At 40.1% G+C, this 19,729-nt stretch overlaps 1 protein-coding gene across 6 annotated transcripts in view; it reads right to left on the minus strand.

Annotated features, from left to right (window-relative positions):
- Positions 1 to 19,729, minus strand: part of LOC111028270 (serine/threonine-protein kinase tousled-like 2) — a 42,660-nt gene that overhangs the window by 5,925 nt on the left and 17,006 nt on the right. For 4 of the 6 annotated variants that reach the window (XM_022306848.1, XM_022306847.1, XM_022306851.1 and 1 more), the window contains one exon: positions 15,337 to 15,425. The exons of 1 other annotated variant lie outside the window; for it this stretch is intronic. In XM_022306848.1, the coding sequence (XP_022162540.1) occupies positions 15,337 to 15,425 (89 nt within the window). Of the gene's footprint in view, positions 1 to 10,429; positions 11,302 to 15,336; positions 15,426 to 19,729 lie in introns of those variants that run through there. One more of the 6 variants, XM_022306846.1, reaches the window with a different exon arrangement.

Genomic DNA, 19,729 nt, shown 5'->3' on the forward strand with positions numbered 1-19,729 from the left:
GCACAATAGTCAGGATACAGGGGAAAGGAGGATAAGTTCGGCGACGATGAGGGGGGGGGGATAGCGCGGTGTGTCGGTTGGTGTGATGATGACGACGACGACGACTATACGTGGTGCACGGGCGAGGAGGTACGGGGTACCTACCATGTGACGGGGGGGAGACGATGGCGAGGGGAATTACATTTCTGTTATATTCAGTTATATACACACAGTTTTCTGCCGGGCAGCAGCCACAAGCCCACAGCACACGCACACACACACACACAGACCCAGACACAGCCTCTGTAGCCCGACGTTGCCAAACCGATTCTTATAATACCACGACGACTCTGACGGGGTGAAAGGCGGAGGTTGAAGGGAGGGTGACGTGACCGATCCCCCCGCCGCCACCTGCGACGATCCGGTAAATCCGTTTTTCCACCTCGCCTACGTATTATTATTTAGCCGACGCCGCCCGACAACCGGGCGCGATAACCATATTACAACGTGCACCATATTGTAACATAGCTCGGTAGGTAGATATATATAATTAAACCGTGCAAAAGTAATATTGTAGTCGTCATCGTCTTGGTCGGTCTTTTTCATAAAAGCCAATCGATTACACGAGAACCATATGGCGAACTTACACACGACAACGACGACGACAACGACAACAAACGTACGTAACACATGAATCACGATCTAAATATACGAAAAACCATCGACAGGGTATACATAATATCATGTAGGCGCAGTGCGAAAGTCAGCGGCCGGTGGCGAGAGATGGGAGCAGTCGGTCGGATTGGCTGCAAAGTCGGCTTAGAAGGAGAGTTCACACGTTTTGGGGTCGTCTCAAAAACGAAGGGTTATATTATATACAGCGGCGACGGAGGATACGTACGCCGCTGCTGCCGAGAAAGAGGAGGTATCGATTAGAAGAAGGCCTAAACTCTATATACAGCTGCTGCAGCTAGTAATATAGTAGTGCTACTACTATGCTTCTACAGTTCTACCCCTTACACCCATCACATCCCTATATATTATATATGCGTGTTGTGTGTGTGTGACCGTTACCCGATTTTCCACCTTTTACATACATATAACCCGTGCGAACTATTGATTTTGTATATAAACACATATACATGCATGCATATATATATATATATATATACGCTTTATATACTACCCAACCCTTTTCGGCACATCCCCTTACCCCCGCCCACCGTATGTGTGGACAGGAATGACTACGGCGACGACGACGACGAGACTATATAATAATAATAGTATGTATATACTGCCCACCGATGCAGCGGACGGCATGGTAAACATAATAATAATACCATGCACCAAGTACCAACTAAATACAAATAATAATAACTAATAAAGCATGTCCAGCTAAAGTTGTACGTAACATACATAGTCATTGGTGATGGTTGCTCTAGTGCCCAACCACAGGTTTCGAATTTATTATCATTAATTCTCGATTGATATGCGGGAGTAAAACTTTTTTTTTTTTGGTTTTAATTTGACAAACGCGCGAATCGATAATAGGTTGTTGTCGTCCTCTCCTCATCCCCTCCGACTCTGTTTGGCAGAAAACGGCATCTCGGATCTGCGAGTTTCGTCCGCCACAAAATATAAACACGGCAAAATGAAAGGTATTTTATGTGTGCATAATATATATGTATATAATAATATTATTGCTTACGACGCAACGTTATAAAATAATAATATAATAATGTAATCCGGCGGCGGATGTACACGGCCGCAACAACGGAGGGTCACCGAACCTTATTATAACGCAGCGCGCGGGCTACATTCCAGTCGACATTTAACCCGATTTCCTCGCCTATTATTATTTACCATTATTATCATTAATTTAAAACATTTTTTTTCGTCATTTTACCGTCGGAAACTGGAAGGCGGTCTTGTGTTTTAGAAATCAGCGGTTTCCCTTCCGATAACAACAAAAATAATAATAATAATAATAATAATAATAATTGTATCATCTCGTCGATATGCACATCACACCATAACAATGACAGTTATTATTAGTTGTTACTCGTTACTAATACATTGTTTCAAGCGCATAATGTGGTCCACAAAAGTACTACGCCGCCATCGACGTTCTCTTTCCGAACGATATATTTTTTTCTCCTCAAAACGCGTATCACTGCGCGCGCCGATACGTTTTCGTAAATAAAACGGAGACGACGAACCGCTATTACTGTGTATATAATACCACCGCCGCCTGTACACAACTACCGCATAAATGGAAAACACTAGCATCCCTCCCTTATATCCTCACCTTCCCCAGCTTAACGACAATAGGGTGTGCCAACCCGGGAGATTTCAATTCCTCGATTACACACGCAGATATACACACACACACACACACACACACACACACAAAATGTAATAATGGAAACCTGACAACAGTGTATACACTGCGACGGGCGATGGCGATGCTTAAAAACATTCGGTCCAATAAATAATCGTGCTACTGAAAACGTAAATGGAAATTATATTATTACTGCAGCTAATACAATGAATATCCGAACTCCGACAGGGGTCCATCTGTTTTGACGTCGTAGTAAAGATTTCTCCGACGACCCTCACGGCAGTGTTACAACCACCACAGTGTTGTACCTACTACCTAGTAACAAGTAACAACCAATGCATTTTCTTTTGTTGTTTCACAAAATCACGAATAAAAACCGTATTTAAAAGCCGTTTTTTACCGGTTATCCAAATATTGTTCAACACCTGCTCTCGGCGACAGGGTATTGTGGAACACGAATACACGAACAAAACACACATTTTGGGGAGTGCGAACGAAGTGGGATCGAAAAAAACCTGGTTCAAGGGTTCGTAACCGGTTTAATACGACATTTGCCGATTTCAGGCAGTATAATATCAAGATTTTTTTTATTCTGGTATATAGAGTAATACCCCTCCTTTTGATACGATATTAATTGTTGAAAAAGAGATGCGCATAAATCGAATCAAAAGAGGCAAAACTTTGGAATTGGGAACGCGCTAGAGCAACATCGATTGGGAAAACCAAAAGACAATAGTGACGGCGTGGAGTCTGAAAATTGCTGTCGTTCCCGGACGGGAAATCGTCGTAAAAACTCAGACAATGGCCGACCGCAAACAATAAAACGGATTATTCGGGTATAATAAGAACGGATTTTGTTCCGGAATACGGAAAAAACCGTTTTCTATACGAAAATCGGACTGGGGCGCGCAATAACGGAGGCGGCGGCGACGGTAAGTATAACGATGACGACGACAACGACGAAGATGATGATGATAATAATAATAATAAAATAATGAAATGTAAAGAGACGATGATATCCAAAATGGCGGTCTGATTCACACACACAAACGTACGCGGCGTTTAATTAGAAGAGGCCGAAGAGGCGATCAGGGCACACGGAGAGAGAGCAACACGGCAACGTCGAAAACGATTCGGCGGCGGCGGTAGGCAGAGAGAGAGACGGACGGAGAGGACGACGAAATGGTAACGCGGCGCTTCGATGAGAGGTGTCGCGGCGGCGGTAGATGGCGGTGCCGGTTTTGATTAGCCAACAATAACGCATAAGCGAGCGGCGGCGGTAAGAGGTGCCCCCCGTACTCACCGTAAATACGCACCACATCATCGGCGGGTGACGGCCGGCGGTGGTGCGCGCACGTTGAAACCCGGTCGTCGTCTGATCGCTGCCGCCGCCGATACGGAACAACAGCGCCATCAAAACGAGAACGACAGTGCACTCGACTACGGTGTAGTGTAAGTGTAGTATACTACTATACTACTACTACTACTACTACGACGACGACTACTACTACTACTACTACTACTACTACTACTACTACTATTACTATTACTACGCCGCTAAACGGTGTGTGTGTATTGTTTTTTTTTACAGGGTTCTCGCAGGCACTTTAACACACGGCGCGCGCTCAGATAACCATCGGCAAAACAAAACCGGCCACCGACGCCGGCGTGCGTATACAGAGCGGTTCAAATGGCGGTTGACACGAGAATGCATAATAACGACGCTAATAAAATAATATTATCATCCTGTCGTCCAGTGGTATATCAATATTTAATACGCTTGTGCGGCGGTATTTTGAAACGCGCCGCCTCGCACGCGCATGCACACAAGTCGACGGCTTTAATCGTCATCGTTTTTTTTTTGTATTTTTCTTTTTATAAATATTTCATAAAATGAAACGATTTTATTATACTGGCCGCGTTGTAGTTTTTTTTTAGAAAATTCATACCTCGGTCACGACAACAGCTGACGCCGCCATTGCGTCCATTTATTCAACGCGAAACGCAAACAAATATTATAATATGCTGTACGTGGGAAATTAGCGATCGAGTAAATGTTATTTACATTATATTACACGAAACAGCATAAAAGAAAATAACGTATTATACTGATATTCTATCAAACCGATTGGCCTCGTGTCTTTCCCCTCCACCTATACATTAGGAGGCCTACTATATTGTTAATTGTTTGTAAAACATTCGAATCAGCACAACGATTGACCTTTTAAATATTTTTTGAAAAACAAACGACTTCGTTGTGCAAAATCCTAAAACTAAAACCGTGAACAAACGTGTCTTACCAGCTGATTAAGACCCTATTGCAAAATGTCCGTAGTAAGCACACTACACAGTAGAACAGTACACATCACTCAACAATTGTTTTAAACGCACATACACGATATTTTCTTACTACCGTTTTCGATTGATTGTACTTTAGTATGATCAATTCATCGAATATAAGATTCCATCTCAATGAGTAATTGGAAACAGTTTTTTTTACGTTTTACGATAAAAAAAGTGTTCAGTATTTAATCATATCAGTAGGTGCATAGGTAATTTTAAGACATTATAAATACGAACAACTTAAAAACGTAATAATTCAATAGGTAACACATTTACATCATACATACTCTCAAGACTAAAACTCATAAATTATCTCAGAAACACGACAATATTAATAAAACAAAATGTCATGACTAGGTATTATATTTTTTATTTTAAAATTGAGCACTTTAAAATATAATTTAAGGTATTAAGAAATTGATAATAACTGTTATCTAACATAAATTGTAATAAATAATAAGGTATACCGCAAATATCGTGAAAAAAATGTACAATATTATTTCAATTAAAAATTTAGTTTTTTTAAAATATAAATTCGATTTGATTAAAATGTCCGTTACTCAATAAAGATAACCTGACCATTATGTGTGTAATTTCATTACAGAAATCAGGAAATAATTTTTTTGCTAGCTTAAAAGTAATATTTAGTCCAATTATTAAAGCTTAAAAGTTTATACAGAAGAAATACATACAAATTAGTATGTAAGTTGCATTATTCATCAAGGTGAAGACCAGTTTTATAAAATTAACTGACTTTGGTAACCTTAGAAAGTATTAGGTTAGGTTAGTGTTTATATTTAATAAATAATATTTCATTCACGTATGTGGATCGAATTCTAGAATATGGATCGATTTTTATTAATTTTACCATTCTACTAAAAACAAAAATTGATGTATCAACAATTATCATCGTGTAAAAATCACAAATAGTTTGAATATATACGTCAGTCTGTCGATTTATTAAGTATATATAAGAAAATACAAAAATTAGCCACTTGTAAAACCAAAGATAAACGGTATTACAATAATTTCAAGTTATACTCGCGAAGATGGGAACGAAAAAAAAATTATTACATCAGTTCCAATTTAATGTATAATAGTACCTACACACTGATAACAGTTTACCTGTTATCAACTCAAAATAGGTGAAGGAGTAGCTTATCAGCGAACAGGTTTTCGATCGAATGACCTTACACTAGACTTTAGGAAATTAGTGCGCGTACATTAATTACGCCGAGAACATCACAAATACACGTATATACCTGTATATAAATAAATAGACCCGCAGAGCAAGCAGCTACAAATGTAGAAACCGAAGTTTCGAAAGTCGCCGTGCGTGCCAACAATACGCATAAAAAATGTAAACGAAATTAATTGTCGAAACGGTTGTTAAAACCGTATTAAACTAGTATTATATAATAAACCGATCGTACCTTCAACAGCCAACTAGTCGCTCGGTTGAAAACGGAAAACAATAAATACGAACCTATCGTGTGCGATGCACAATAATATTATATAGGTACCTACATGTGTGTACCGCGGGTTACCATATTATTTATTATAATAAGCGAGGCGGAGAGAGATAAAATATTTTCTAGTGCGTTGACTCTCGTCCGGGAAACGAGCAAACTTATATACCGGATTCCGTTGCTAGAACATAATGTAATAATATGTATTGTGTGTGTGTGTATCGGACGATTTCCTTTCATGTCCATATATATGTTCATATTATATATATATACATATAATATTGTTATGTACATGTATAAATCGTCGGCTTGGATCGTCGTCGTCGTCACCGGCCCACTCTCCGGGCAGCCCCTACATGGTGCGCCGAGTGTCCGCAACGACGACGTTTTGTTCGATTCAATTGTTTTGTCTTGTCGGTTGGTCGGGTCGGTGCGAAGGGTGCAATAACACCACACGCAAGCGCATCAACCACCGGCAGGGAAACGTACCAAGATATTCTATTTTACGGTAACCAATATGGTGGCCGGCCGCACAGAAAAATAAAGATGGATAATAACATTACATACAATTATGATTTGCTTTTTCGGAACGTGTCGGAGAAACCTTGACCCTAACCCTCACCCCCCCCCCACATAAACAAAAAACGGACATGGACGCACACGCTCCGGGCCATTAAAAGTCAACATGATATTAAAATAATAGACATAACCTCCAATCGATTTCGTACGTCGACGACAACTTACTATAATATTATACAAATCTAACGTCGTTCCGACGGATTCTCGGCGGATAGTTGTTTTACCTGTCGTACATTCCATCGAGGATAACAAAAAATCCGCCCGAGAACGAATATCACAAGCGTGATTACCTATGCCCTATTATATTATTATTATTCTGCATATCGGGGAAATCGTTTGTAGATCGATCGGACCCGACGAAAACCGACGTAAATAAATGTTATATTATTATAGTGGCCATAACTACCCGTCCAATTAGCACGAAATATACAATAGTAGTAATAACACAGAACCTATACACTATTACAGTATTACAATCAGAAACCGGTTCGACGGGTTTTCGTTACTATGCACACAATATATATTATTGTAGCGTAAGTATAATAATATTTAAACGCATCTCTCGTACACACTCGGAGTACAAAAATATAATATGTGCCTACCTAGCTACATGCATTATATACTATAGATATATAAATACAACGCATATAATATAATATAGCAGTAAGTAGGTATTAACATTATTATTGTGATCGTAACCGACCAGTGTAATCCAGCACCTTTTAATTTGGTCAACCTGTCTCATATACCGACCAATATTTCTACGAGCCAGACGTGACAATAATATAATATTATATAATATATTGTATTATTGTGCACACAAGACGCCATCGCATTTTCACTCAAAATCATTCCTTTTTTTTTTTTTTTTTAAGTAGAATTATTTGTAATATTTTAATCAAAAACCTGTAATCTAATGAGAAATAATTAACTCGTCCGTGTGGCTATCTACCTCGCTTACGGTTGTGGCCCGTTTGCATAATTAATAAAATGGTATTTAAAATGTTTCGCATTGTTTGATGGTTTAATTGATAGTTAGAACTCCTCGTGACTATTCGTCGTAGTAACTTTTGTATGTATTATGAGGAATTTAAAGTCCATTATTTAGCTTGTGTTGAAATATACAAAATATTATCCACACGAGTACACACCTGCGCGAGTGTTTTATACAAGGTGATTCACCAAGCACGGTCACCCCCATTTTTTCCTTTAATAATGAATTCATTCAAATTCTGATATTTGGAATTTTTAGATATACTCCAAGACCATACTTTCAAATTCTTGAATTATTTTGCACTACTTAAGGAGTATCCTATGGTGATACAAACTTTTGTTTTTCAAATGAGGACCCCCTCTTAACTGTAAATTAATAAGTGAATAATTTTTTTGAAAATGTTGATGTACCACATTCAAAATTCGAATGATTAGTTTCTTAGTAATAGAAATGTTTGTAATAAGGATAAAAGTCCATTTAATTGTTTTCTCATAAATATAAAATAGAAGTAAAACTGGATCTAGTATTTATTATACTTGGACCATTTTTACAAATTATGAACATCGATAGATTAATATTAATGACTTCAATTTTCAAATCAGCATAGCCCCCCTATCTTATAAACTTATTATTATGGACCTTTTATCCTTACGAGTTAAATAACTCAAAAACTACTCGTACGAATTTTGATTTTGATACGTCAACAATTTCAGAAAAATTATCTACTGTATATAGTTTCTATTTGAATAGGGTTGTTAAAGTAATAGGCTGTACTAATTTGAAAAAGTTTGTATCTCCACAGCCTACAGGACACTCCTTAAGTAGAACAACAAATCTCAAGAATTTGAAAATGTGGTCTTAAAGTAAATTATTTTAAAATTCAAAAAATCAGATTTTGAATAACTGCATTATTGAAGAAACGAGTATGAGCGTGCTTGATGAATCACCCTGTATGTGATAAGATAATTTTCCACCAATCGGGAAAAACTGTCGAAAACTCTATAAAAAGTACCTAATTACCAAATTCGAAATTATTTAAATTATTTTACGATTTGTTGTCGGAGGCCATTAGACCATCAGTATCATAGTAAGCCTGGTTCAATATTTGGAGATAACACTGACAGATCCCTGAAAGGCACACCTCATGTCAATTACTTTGTGCATATACATTTTCCATTTAACATTTAGATAAAATCACTTAAAAATCCCAAGTTGGGTCTATTTGTTTTTGATGAGCAAACAAATCGATTATCGATAACTTAGTCATGTGAAAGATCTCAAGATTGCAATTTAAGTGAACGTAATATATTTAATAACAAAGTCTATATTACAACTTATGACAGTTAAGTGTTTATTATTTATGAACACTGAACTTATGCACGTCAGGCACCTTTAAAACAAACCATTAAAGAAATAATCCGGAGGATATAATACAAGTTTATAACGCCGTATATGGTATTATAATTACATTAATTAGTGACGGATACATCGGTAGAAAGTCGGCAGATTCAAACATCGATCGGAAAAAATTCCAAAATTCTCAAAGACGACTTTTGGTCAAAAAAATTAATACGGGATGTATTGTGTGTGCGTGTGAAAACGATTGGAATTCATAAGAGTTTGTTGTGTTCATTGCAGTGGGCATTATAATTTATAATATTATGTTCACAGGAGTGTATGAAAGCGACAACATTTCAGTAACTAATGGATATTTTTTACTAAAAGACGATACCTATACACTGTGATAATGCATTCAATATTCATTAATTAGTAAGAAGAAAAAAACAACTGCGGAACCTACGAGTGTATATAGGCTATGAGCTAAAATAAATTTACGATAACATCTTAAGTAAAATAAATAATAATAATAATACAATTCCCAGGATAATTTCAGTAGTTTTGGTTGATGAAAGGTATAATATATAGCTAATCAAAGGTGGGGTCATCAAGAAATATGGGTGTATATAGTGACAAGTATTACGAGGTGGAACTTTAAAATATATTTGGGAAAGAAGGGTAGGATAATCACAAATTAGATAAAAATATTTAGTAAGAAATTCGGAAATTATATATTCGCAATGTGTCGGCAAGGTTTGATAATAATCCAATAATAATATAAAGGACATGAGAAAATAATAGTTGCAATTTCACAAAAATAAATTTAATTGCGAAATAAAAATGGTGCAAACAACAAAACGATAGTGTGGGTGATGACGCGGCGATCGCTCGGTATACGTGGCTGCGGTAGCGATTACGTGGCACGCCGGTTGATCAGCCGTGGCGCAGGTTATGTCTGTCAACAACCGGGGCCCAGCGGCAGCGGCGGCTGAGAGGAACAACCCAGCCGACGATCACATGGCCACGCGCGTTCCGAGCCCACAGACTGACTGACTGTGAGCATGAATGGCGCGCCGCCGACGTTCCACGCACGCACGCCCACCCACCAACGCACCGGGTTACTACGTCACACGATATTACCGTACCACGGCATACGATAATTACCGTACTCATTGAGTATCGGCCAGCCGGCCGGCGCGCACGCCCGTACGGCACTACGATACGCACACACCGTAGCGCTCGCGTGACGTCGCGCACAGCACGGTGACGGGGTAACGTGTAAATATTGTATCATGTATATTATGTGCTCGTGTATCAAAATATTATGTGTACAAGTGACGTGCACCGTTTCCATCGAAACGCCGTCGTCGAGTATCGGTTTTTTACCCATCGTTTCCGGGACTTTTTCCGCGGGCTGTCCACGACGACCTGCAGTCGGACACAATCAAACGAACACTGCTGCTGCTGCTGCTGCTGCTGGTGTTGTTGTTGCTGCCGATAATACCCGGGCCCGACGACGCGACACTTGACCATGATGAAGATAGCTGTTACTGAAAGATGACGACGACGACGACAGACGACGACGACACATGCCTCGGCGGCAGTGGTTCCGGTGCAGCAGCGGACACACTACTACTTCTATTACTAACACTACACTTAACGCTGTTACTGTTACACGTCATGTATAACTAAAAGCGCGTATCGAAGACGAGCGGTGTAGTGGCGGTGTGTGTGCGTCGATGGTGGGCGGGGTGGTGGTGTCGTCCACCCTTTCCGCGCACAACACAACCGTTTGTAGCCCTCCTCCGCCACCGCCGCCTATAATGCTCCGCGACCGACGTTGATCAATAATACACGCGCGAAAGGCAGCATCAACCGAACGAAACGTCGCCGTCGAAAACGGGATGAAAACAAAACACCGCGCGAACCTTGCCGACGAAAAACAACACTTTGGCCGCAGCAGCCCCCCCCCCCGGCGAGAGATGCGCGACTAGATCGAATAATATACACTGCACCGTGTTCGCACCACCGGACACTCGAAAGTCGTCGTCGTCGTCGTCGTCGCCCTTTGACCCCGCCGCTAACAACAGCACTAGCAAGCCGAGACACGCGCCGCTCGACGACAACGACTTTAGGGGTGGGTGGTTGGTTTTGGGTGGATAAAAATTGCGTAAGCGAGATGAAAAAAAATACACAAAGACCAACAGCAACAGCGCACACACAAACTCGCGACGTTCTCGCGCGTACTACTCCGAGCAGCCCCGGCGATCGCGCACGTTATACGCACGTCGTGTATATGTCATATACGTGTAGAGTTTGTGTGTAGTATTTACCATCGTAAGTATATACGGTTTACAAACACCGAGAGAGTTTACGGTACGCACCGCCGCACGGCGCTACGGTGATTTTCACTTGTAAACGGCGGCGGCGGCGGCGGCGGCTTACCGGGGAGAGCTCTGCAGACGGAGTTGTTTACTACTACGAAAGTAATATATATACGTTTTAGTTGTTATTATTATTATTATTATTATTATTATTATTACGATGACGACGACGTCACGAGAGAGAGAACTAAATTAAATATGGCGTTCAACGTCGATGTATGTATATCACAATATTATAATATTATATTTCGGGTTACTTAGCTCGATATTCTTTTTTTCTCCCTCACCGCCCCCTCCCACCCACTTATCGCGACACGACGACCCTCTATACCTTTCCAACGACTTATACACATACACATATTCGATACGTTTTGTACTACACAGCGCGCATGTGTGTGTGTACTTGCCAGTTTCGAGTGGGTGGGAGGAGAGAGGAGAGAAAAATCGACTAATAGTATTATACGAATGCGTATATGTATTACTATTATACACACGTTATGATATTATGTGTACCGTAAAAAAATATATTACGGGTCGTGTCGTTCGAAATTATCCCACCTCCGCGCCATGTTATACATACCAAGCACACCAGGTAGATATATATATATATACACATTATACAGGGTGTGCAGAGAATGCACAGTTGACCAAACATTCTTAAATAATCCGAGACTTCAAGAATTTCTTTGTTTTTAGACGCAAACGAGTACGACGAACAAACGATTACTTTTCACCCAAAATAAGAGTTTGCTTTAATTGTTTTTTGTTCCGTACAAAAGCGAGACGATATTACCACGTTTTTTAAGATTACAAAACTACACTGTATATGGTTATGCACGAGGAAGCTCCTCCTCGCACCGTGTGAATAGATGTTATGAACGTTCAACGTTTCAACTAGGAAATCGGCACCGCGGCGATGTCGTTGATAATACGAGCAGCTGTTGTAATTACACCAGAGTTATTTTCTGTTTGGGGAAGGGAAAACGATTGTGTTAAAATGTTTATAATGATACTTGACGCGTGCGCGTAAGCACGTTCGTAATCGAGCGCCTTTTGAAAAAAAATATTCAATTTCAGAATTTGATTAAATAAACATTATTTTCGACACATGAACACTTTTTTACATAATATATCATTGTTGATAAATTATCGACAGAAATTATTAACCAACCTAACCATTAGCGTTAATCAAACACGATGGTTCAAATTTCATAATACATTCTTAAAAAACATGAATTATTAAAAGAAATTCATTATAGTCAACGTTGTAGATAAGGAACATTATTAATAATTATGAACTAATGATCTAGCAATAGATTTTCTTGAAAGTTGAATAATAAGTTTATTTTCAATTTCAGAAAACATTGTAGATACCTAATAATGATGATTTGAAGTTTTTCAAATATATCAACTCATATAAAATAGTATGCTAATATAGGAACATTCAAAACTCAATATTTATCATCGTGCATTAGTCATCGTAGTAATTTAAGCTGGAACAATATGTAAGGGATTTTTTCTTCGACCCCACTGATTATGAAAAAAATAATGGAGTTTTTTTAAACTTAGTTTATGGTTATAAAAAAAATATAAAACACATTATTTAGTAGATTATTATGGAATTATGATGTGTACAAAATAAAAAAAACCTACAATAATATTAAAACAGTTATTAAAATAAAGATTATTGGCCAGGCATGAGATCGGTGTTAAATTTTAAATAATTGACATTTTTTAAACGTAGGATTTTTCAGAGGAAAATCAAACAATTATATAATATTATATAAACAGCTTTGAAATAGAATATAATATTCTTGTGAATGTAAATGCTACAAAAGAATTACAAAAGTACGGATTTTCAAGATGGTGTGATAGTAAAAACACGTTCCGATGTTTAAAATACATATAAACTTTATAAATTTTACAACGGAAATTGTTAGATAAAAATAACAATAAAACACATTAACGATGAACATTATTTCGTTAATGAGTATTCTCAAACAAGCAACACGTAAACGAGGAAACCGCAAGGTTGTAGAATAATATTGTGAATAATCATAACATAAATGAATAGTATTTATTAGCCTTGTCGAAACTTCTACAATATTGTATTAAATATTATGTAGTTAATACATATAATCGTTCTATACAAGATATATGATGAGGACGATGGTGACGATGACGAACTCGTTCAAACTTCCTCGACACGCGGTCGATTCGTAGTTACCCCCTCCGCAAACGACGATACCGTTAAAAATAACCATTAACGCACAGAAAGACGCATACCACGTATACCTATATAATGGTAATATTAAAATATTATGCTCGGAGATCGGAGAGCAGTAAACGATCGCGGTGTGTGTGCGTGTACCGATTGTCGTCGACAGGGGATTTATAAATAGAAATAGAAGACTCGTGCGACTTACGTAGTTACGTACGGGCTGGAATGACAAACAGAATATTGTAGAACACCGGCAATATCATGGTTGTCGGAGTGATTTAGCAGCGGTTTTCGAAGACGATCTTTTAAGACACGGGCAAAACGCACAAAAGCAAAAAAGAAAAAAAACCGTCACATGTCGAGGAGGGTCACCTTGAAACGCAATCAAATAATACTGATAATCGATCGTTTCCTGTTCCGAGACGATTAACACTATTGTCGTGGAAAAAACACGACAGACTTGAAGAAAAAATACAAATTTTGTACGATAATCGACGACGATGTCGAACACGGTATCGATGTACAATGGTTGTGTCATTAACGCCCACGTCCGTTCAAACGTCCGAAAGAATCCACGGCGACTGTTAAGAAATCGAAACACAGTTTTTGAGCGTATTAGAATTTTAAAAAAAGCGACGTCCAACGACGTGTGTATAAATGGTATTGGCAGCGACGACAACGACTTTCGATGATAATTATAATTTTATATTGTAGTGCACACAACTACGAGCGTCGCTGGCCGGATGGTGATAACGTCAACGCGACGACAATTTTATGGATATTATTATTGGCCGAATAACGACGTAACACGAATCGGCCGATTAAAGAGAAAGAAAGAAAAAGACACGTCGGCCGTGGTCGCGGACCGTATGTTCGAGCTGCTTCGTATATATGCTAATAAGCTAATAAATACAAATCGATCGATAATATTATTTTAAATATCGAGTGCGCAAATCACGTACCGGCGCATAATAATATAAACGCATATTATGTATGTATATATATATGAATTTTTTTCGTCGTTTCCGAGCCAAGTTTTGACAGTGTTATCGAGCAAGCAAACGGAACACGCGACTGTTGCCATTTAAACGGGCGGCGGCCGTAACTCTATTTCGATTGCGCGGCGTACCTACATAATAACAACGACGATGATAATATTTTACTATTGTATTTTACTATTGCTCTATTATTCACAATTATTATCATATTTTAGAACACCATGCTCCGGACCCGACGGATTAATATTAATGTATACCATACGGTTTTATTATTTTACCGACAATGTTTTTTCTTTCCGACCCGAATTATATTCCGCTTGACTGTGTGTGTACACAATACACAGTTTCTCCGATGTAAATTTTTTATTTTTTCCGTCCGCATCGAAATTTAATGATAATACTATTACAATATTCCTACGATGCCGTGCACACGCGCGCTCGGTCAAAACTGGTACTGTTGAATCAGGTGGAGTGGGTGGAGGGGGGGAGAGTGTCAGCTCAGAGCTCACTTCTATTATAACACACACAAACAGTCACCGACGGTGTCATTACTTATTTATTTTAAAAGACACCACATAACGATTATAAAAATTATTTTATGCTAAACATTATTATTATTACGATACCGTGTGCAGACCCGACGTGTACTATTGTGGTTTTTATATTTATTTTTTTTTGATGTTGACTTACTCGTGCGCCGATGAACCTGGCTTCCAGTAATTCTTGTTTACGTGGATCCAGCGCAGCTTGGAAGTGATGCTCCATTTTGACGCTAGCACCTATACGAAACACAAAACCTTGGTCAGAGAAACTGTCGACAAATCAGATGAAAACGTGTAGGCACAATAACATAATATTATATGATGGCGCGCGGTTGCGTATATTATGTTTTGTCTCCGTTCATATTTTACTTGGTTTCCGAGCTGCGCGCGGCGGCAGCGGCCTAATTAATCGCCCGCCAGTCTATCTGAATGATATCGCCCGCCTGCCCGGTAGACGATCGGATTTCGATTAAGCCAGAGAGAACCTCCCAAATCGCGGATTTCGATCGAACAAAATGTTATATTAATACGACTTTTGTTTACTCTACGCGAAAGGAAAACGAAAAAAATGTGGACCTATTATACTAAATATACACAAACACATAAACCCCACTCGGCCGTAGTCAGGCGCTAAAATTATTATTATTATTATTACTATTATCAATATATGCAACTCGCGATATTGTTCAGGGAAATCTCGTTTCTATGTGGTAATGTGTGCGTGGCTACGATATTGATAGACAACCCGATTGCAAGCGATCGAAATTCATATTCCGCGCCCGGCCGCCCGTTAAGTAGAAATAGCCTATTTTTAAACAGGTCGCGCGGCAAATGCCGAAGGTCAACGGCAAGTTAATTTTAACCAATCGGTGTATTTTGTTTTCACACTACACATTGGTAGCGTCAGCAGCAGCAATGTGATACTACAATTATTATCATCATCATCATCTGTGGTTTCGTTTTGCCGTCCGATAAACAAAAAACTCCAAGTTTTGTTCAACACCTCACATTTTCTCGACATTTCCGCCGTGCAAACAACAAACCGTACACAACAGTATTTCGGTACTTTACCACCACTGCCACTGACGGTCGTCCCCAAACGCACACACACAGGCTTGCAAACCAAAAGACAGCGCCGACGGGCGAGGGGGTAAATCTATTCTTATCGGGTTATCGCACTTGGGCCAACCTAATCAGAGCCTCCCTGTCCCAAACTCACCCGGAATCATTTCGTGAGAGCGCCACACACAACACACGTCGACGGGAGACAGCGTAAAGTGGGAACCCGCATTCAGAGCGACCCACCGCCACCGCCGGGGTTCGGTGGGCCGCAGCGTTTAGGTTGCGAGAATTATTCCTCACTCTCGTCCCGCGCACACGCCGATGTCGCGTCGTCTTATTATTGGTTTTTGTCCGTCCTCCACGAGACGGTTATTTTATTTGTGTGTGTATAGAAAAACCGACGTAGTCGACGAAGGGTTGATGGCGGTGGTGGCGGGCGACCGGGGGTACCGACGAATAATTATTCGTATTATTATTATTATTATTATTATTTATACAATATAATACGTATGTGGACGACGAGGAAATCGGGGTCGGCGGGTGTGTGTGTGTGTGTTTGTGTATGCACGCGGTGGCCGTACACGTAATTATGGACATTTTCATCCCGACATTGTGTTCGACCGCCGCCGATATAGCGCGCGACGTTGCCGGTTTTGCGTACGGTCGAGAGGGCGGCGGCAGACTCACACACACATATGCACGAGAGTACCAAGACATCGAAGACGACGGCAGCAGTCGGACGAAGGAGAAACGTACAAAGCTTAATATTGTGTTGTTTTTTTTCTATTTCATTTTGCTTTTTATATTGTTCTTGCGTGCGCGCTGAGCACACCGATATACGTATTTTATAATGAACGACGTGTATAATAATAATAATAATACTATACATAACTATATAAGAACACCGAGCGCGCTCTCTCCCTCTCACTCTGGCGCACACGGACATGCAGACGAATTACACACACACTCGGACAGATACGCGCACACGTGGGCACACAACACACGATGTTATACATATTATTATTATTATTATTATTATTATCGCGTATGTGTGTGGCGTACGGGAGTATTTAGAATTCACACGGATCGGCTGCAGGAGAAGGTCCCGGAGTGGAAGAGGGTGTTTGTGCGCGTGGAGGGGAGGTCATCCGTCGGGCTGCGTTGCCGGATCGTGTCCGTTTCACGGCGCGTCTACGGAAAAGGGCAGGACCCCGCCACCGCCCGCCATCGGAGGGAGATGGACTGATTCGTGACACGAGGTATATGCCGAGTAGTAGCGGCGTACGCGTGTGTTGTGTGTGTACCGAGTTAGGCCGGCGGGCGGGTGGGTCGGCGATGGCGATGGTGACGGTGGCGAGTGGCGACTGGCAGGACGGCGGGTGGGTGCCAAGAGAAAACGATCGATTCTCTAGCTATTCTAGCAAACTCCGTTTTATACATATTGTACATACGCGCGACCGTGCGTGTGCGTGTGTACACGTAAAAGCCACTGTGTCGTTGTCGGGCGGCCATGCATAAGTAACACACCGGAGAGGGCACACAGACGTTTGAAAACTCCAGCGGAGCCCCGACCCGCGCGCTCCGCCGTCTCGGCAGTCAAGGCAGTAACAGTGCAAACAAAACCCATCGCCGCCGCCGCCGCCGCCGCCGCAGCCGCAGCCACCCTCCTGCCGACATTCGGTCGCCGTCGCCGCCGACGTTACCCGTTACCCGTTACCCGGTAATACCCGGTCACAGTCTATTTGACGGTCGTCGAAGACCCCGCCGCCGAGATTCTCACCCCCCGTTAAAAAGACGCGTCCCTCCCGACCACCGCCGCAGGGTCCTCGTGCAGTCGAGCATCGTGGTATCCTCTTCACGACCACTTTACACGATATTATTATTATTACTATTATTACAGAATGTGACCGCGTATTGTTGACTTGAGGTATATAATAATATCATCGAGTCGGGTGGAAGAGAACAAAAAAGTATAAAACACTCTCGACTCCCGGGCGTAAGCACAACAGCCGTCATTCTTCTATAATACGCTGGAAGAGGTCGTTCAAAAAACCTTTATCGTGTTATTTTTATACGACACGAGGGCGCACGCAAACAAACAAATGTGACGTTAATTCGACCGTGATCAGCGCCAGCCGCCGAGAAAACGAGCTTTTGAAAACATCCGCGAAACGTCACAACAAAAGCTTTTCGCAACAGTTAAAAACCGAAATAGTGTAAGAACGCGGAACCCGCCAGATCGCAAACTACACAGACGCCGCCGCACGCCGACCGAGCGGTGTAGATGCATGAAAAAATATGCTTTTTGTGTGATATAAATAAATGGTAAGGATGTCGAATACACGCCACCGAGGAAACCGTGCAAAAGTAAAATAATTATGTGTCCAAAAAAAACTTGTGACGTGGACAATTGACTATTCTGGATTCCGGAAAATAAAGTTTAGACGCATTGGTAATAATGGCGTTTAACGATAAAATATTATACTTAATATGGCATACCGTTTACGCTCAGCGTCGTAGTCGTCGATGCGCATTGTATCGGCAGTGCGAGTGCAAATCATCATTTGATCATTAATAATACTACTATAATACTACTAAATTTTCATACAATATGTATATTATATTATTTGCGTTTCGACATCGCCGTCCAAGACGAATCGATAAAACACGACGTCGTCGACGGAGATATTTTAATAATAATAATAATAATAATAATATAATATCAGCTTAATAACGACAAATACGTTTAATTATAATGATTTTGAGAAAACGTTCGTGGAGCACGACGACGACGACCGGTTGGCATTTTTAAACGAGAATGTAAAAAAATAAATTTAAAAAATGGTGTTCTCGTTGACGTGGAAATGAAAAAATAATAATATCGCACACGCGACTGCTGCGCAAAATTTCGAAACGCAATTAAATAACAGTCGCCCGGCGGCGGCGGCGTGTATAATACTCAATGACAAACGAGAAAATATTCGTATTGTCATATATATACATACATATTATACATACATTATTATTATTATTATTATATGTACCTACGTGGTATTTTTATTAATACACACAAATAAGACTCCCACCGGTCAGACAGTCAGAGACGACGCGACGTGTGCGATTCGTACGTAACGTCCGCAGTGCAGTTTGCATTGTATTTTACACAATCATAAACACGATATTATTATAATAATAATAGTATTATAGTCTGAGGAAAAAATCCTAATTTCGACGGAACATACACATAGGTGTACCTATACGGTGCCGTTCTATAAACTATATTTTTGATACTCAAGAAATAAGAACAGTATTGGAATCGTTTTTCGAAAAATATTCAGTAGTAGATTGCAATTCTTCAAATGTAAGCACCTACACTTACAAATTAAAAATATTTAAAGAATTTGCGATTTGCGTTAAGGTAATATTATACACTTATTGAATTATTTGATATACTATTAAATTAAAACAACCCCTCAGGA

This window comes from Myzus persicae, unplaced genomic scaffold (genome assembly GCF_001856785.1).
Source record: "Myzus persicae strain clone G006 unplaced genomic scaffold, MPER_G0061.0, whole genome shotgun sequence".
NCBI classification, from domain to species: domain Eukaryota; kingdom Metazoa; phylum Arthropoda; class Insecta; order Hemiptera; family Aphididae; genus Myzus; species Myzus persicae.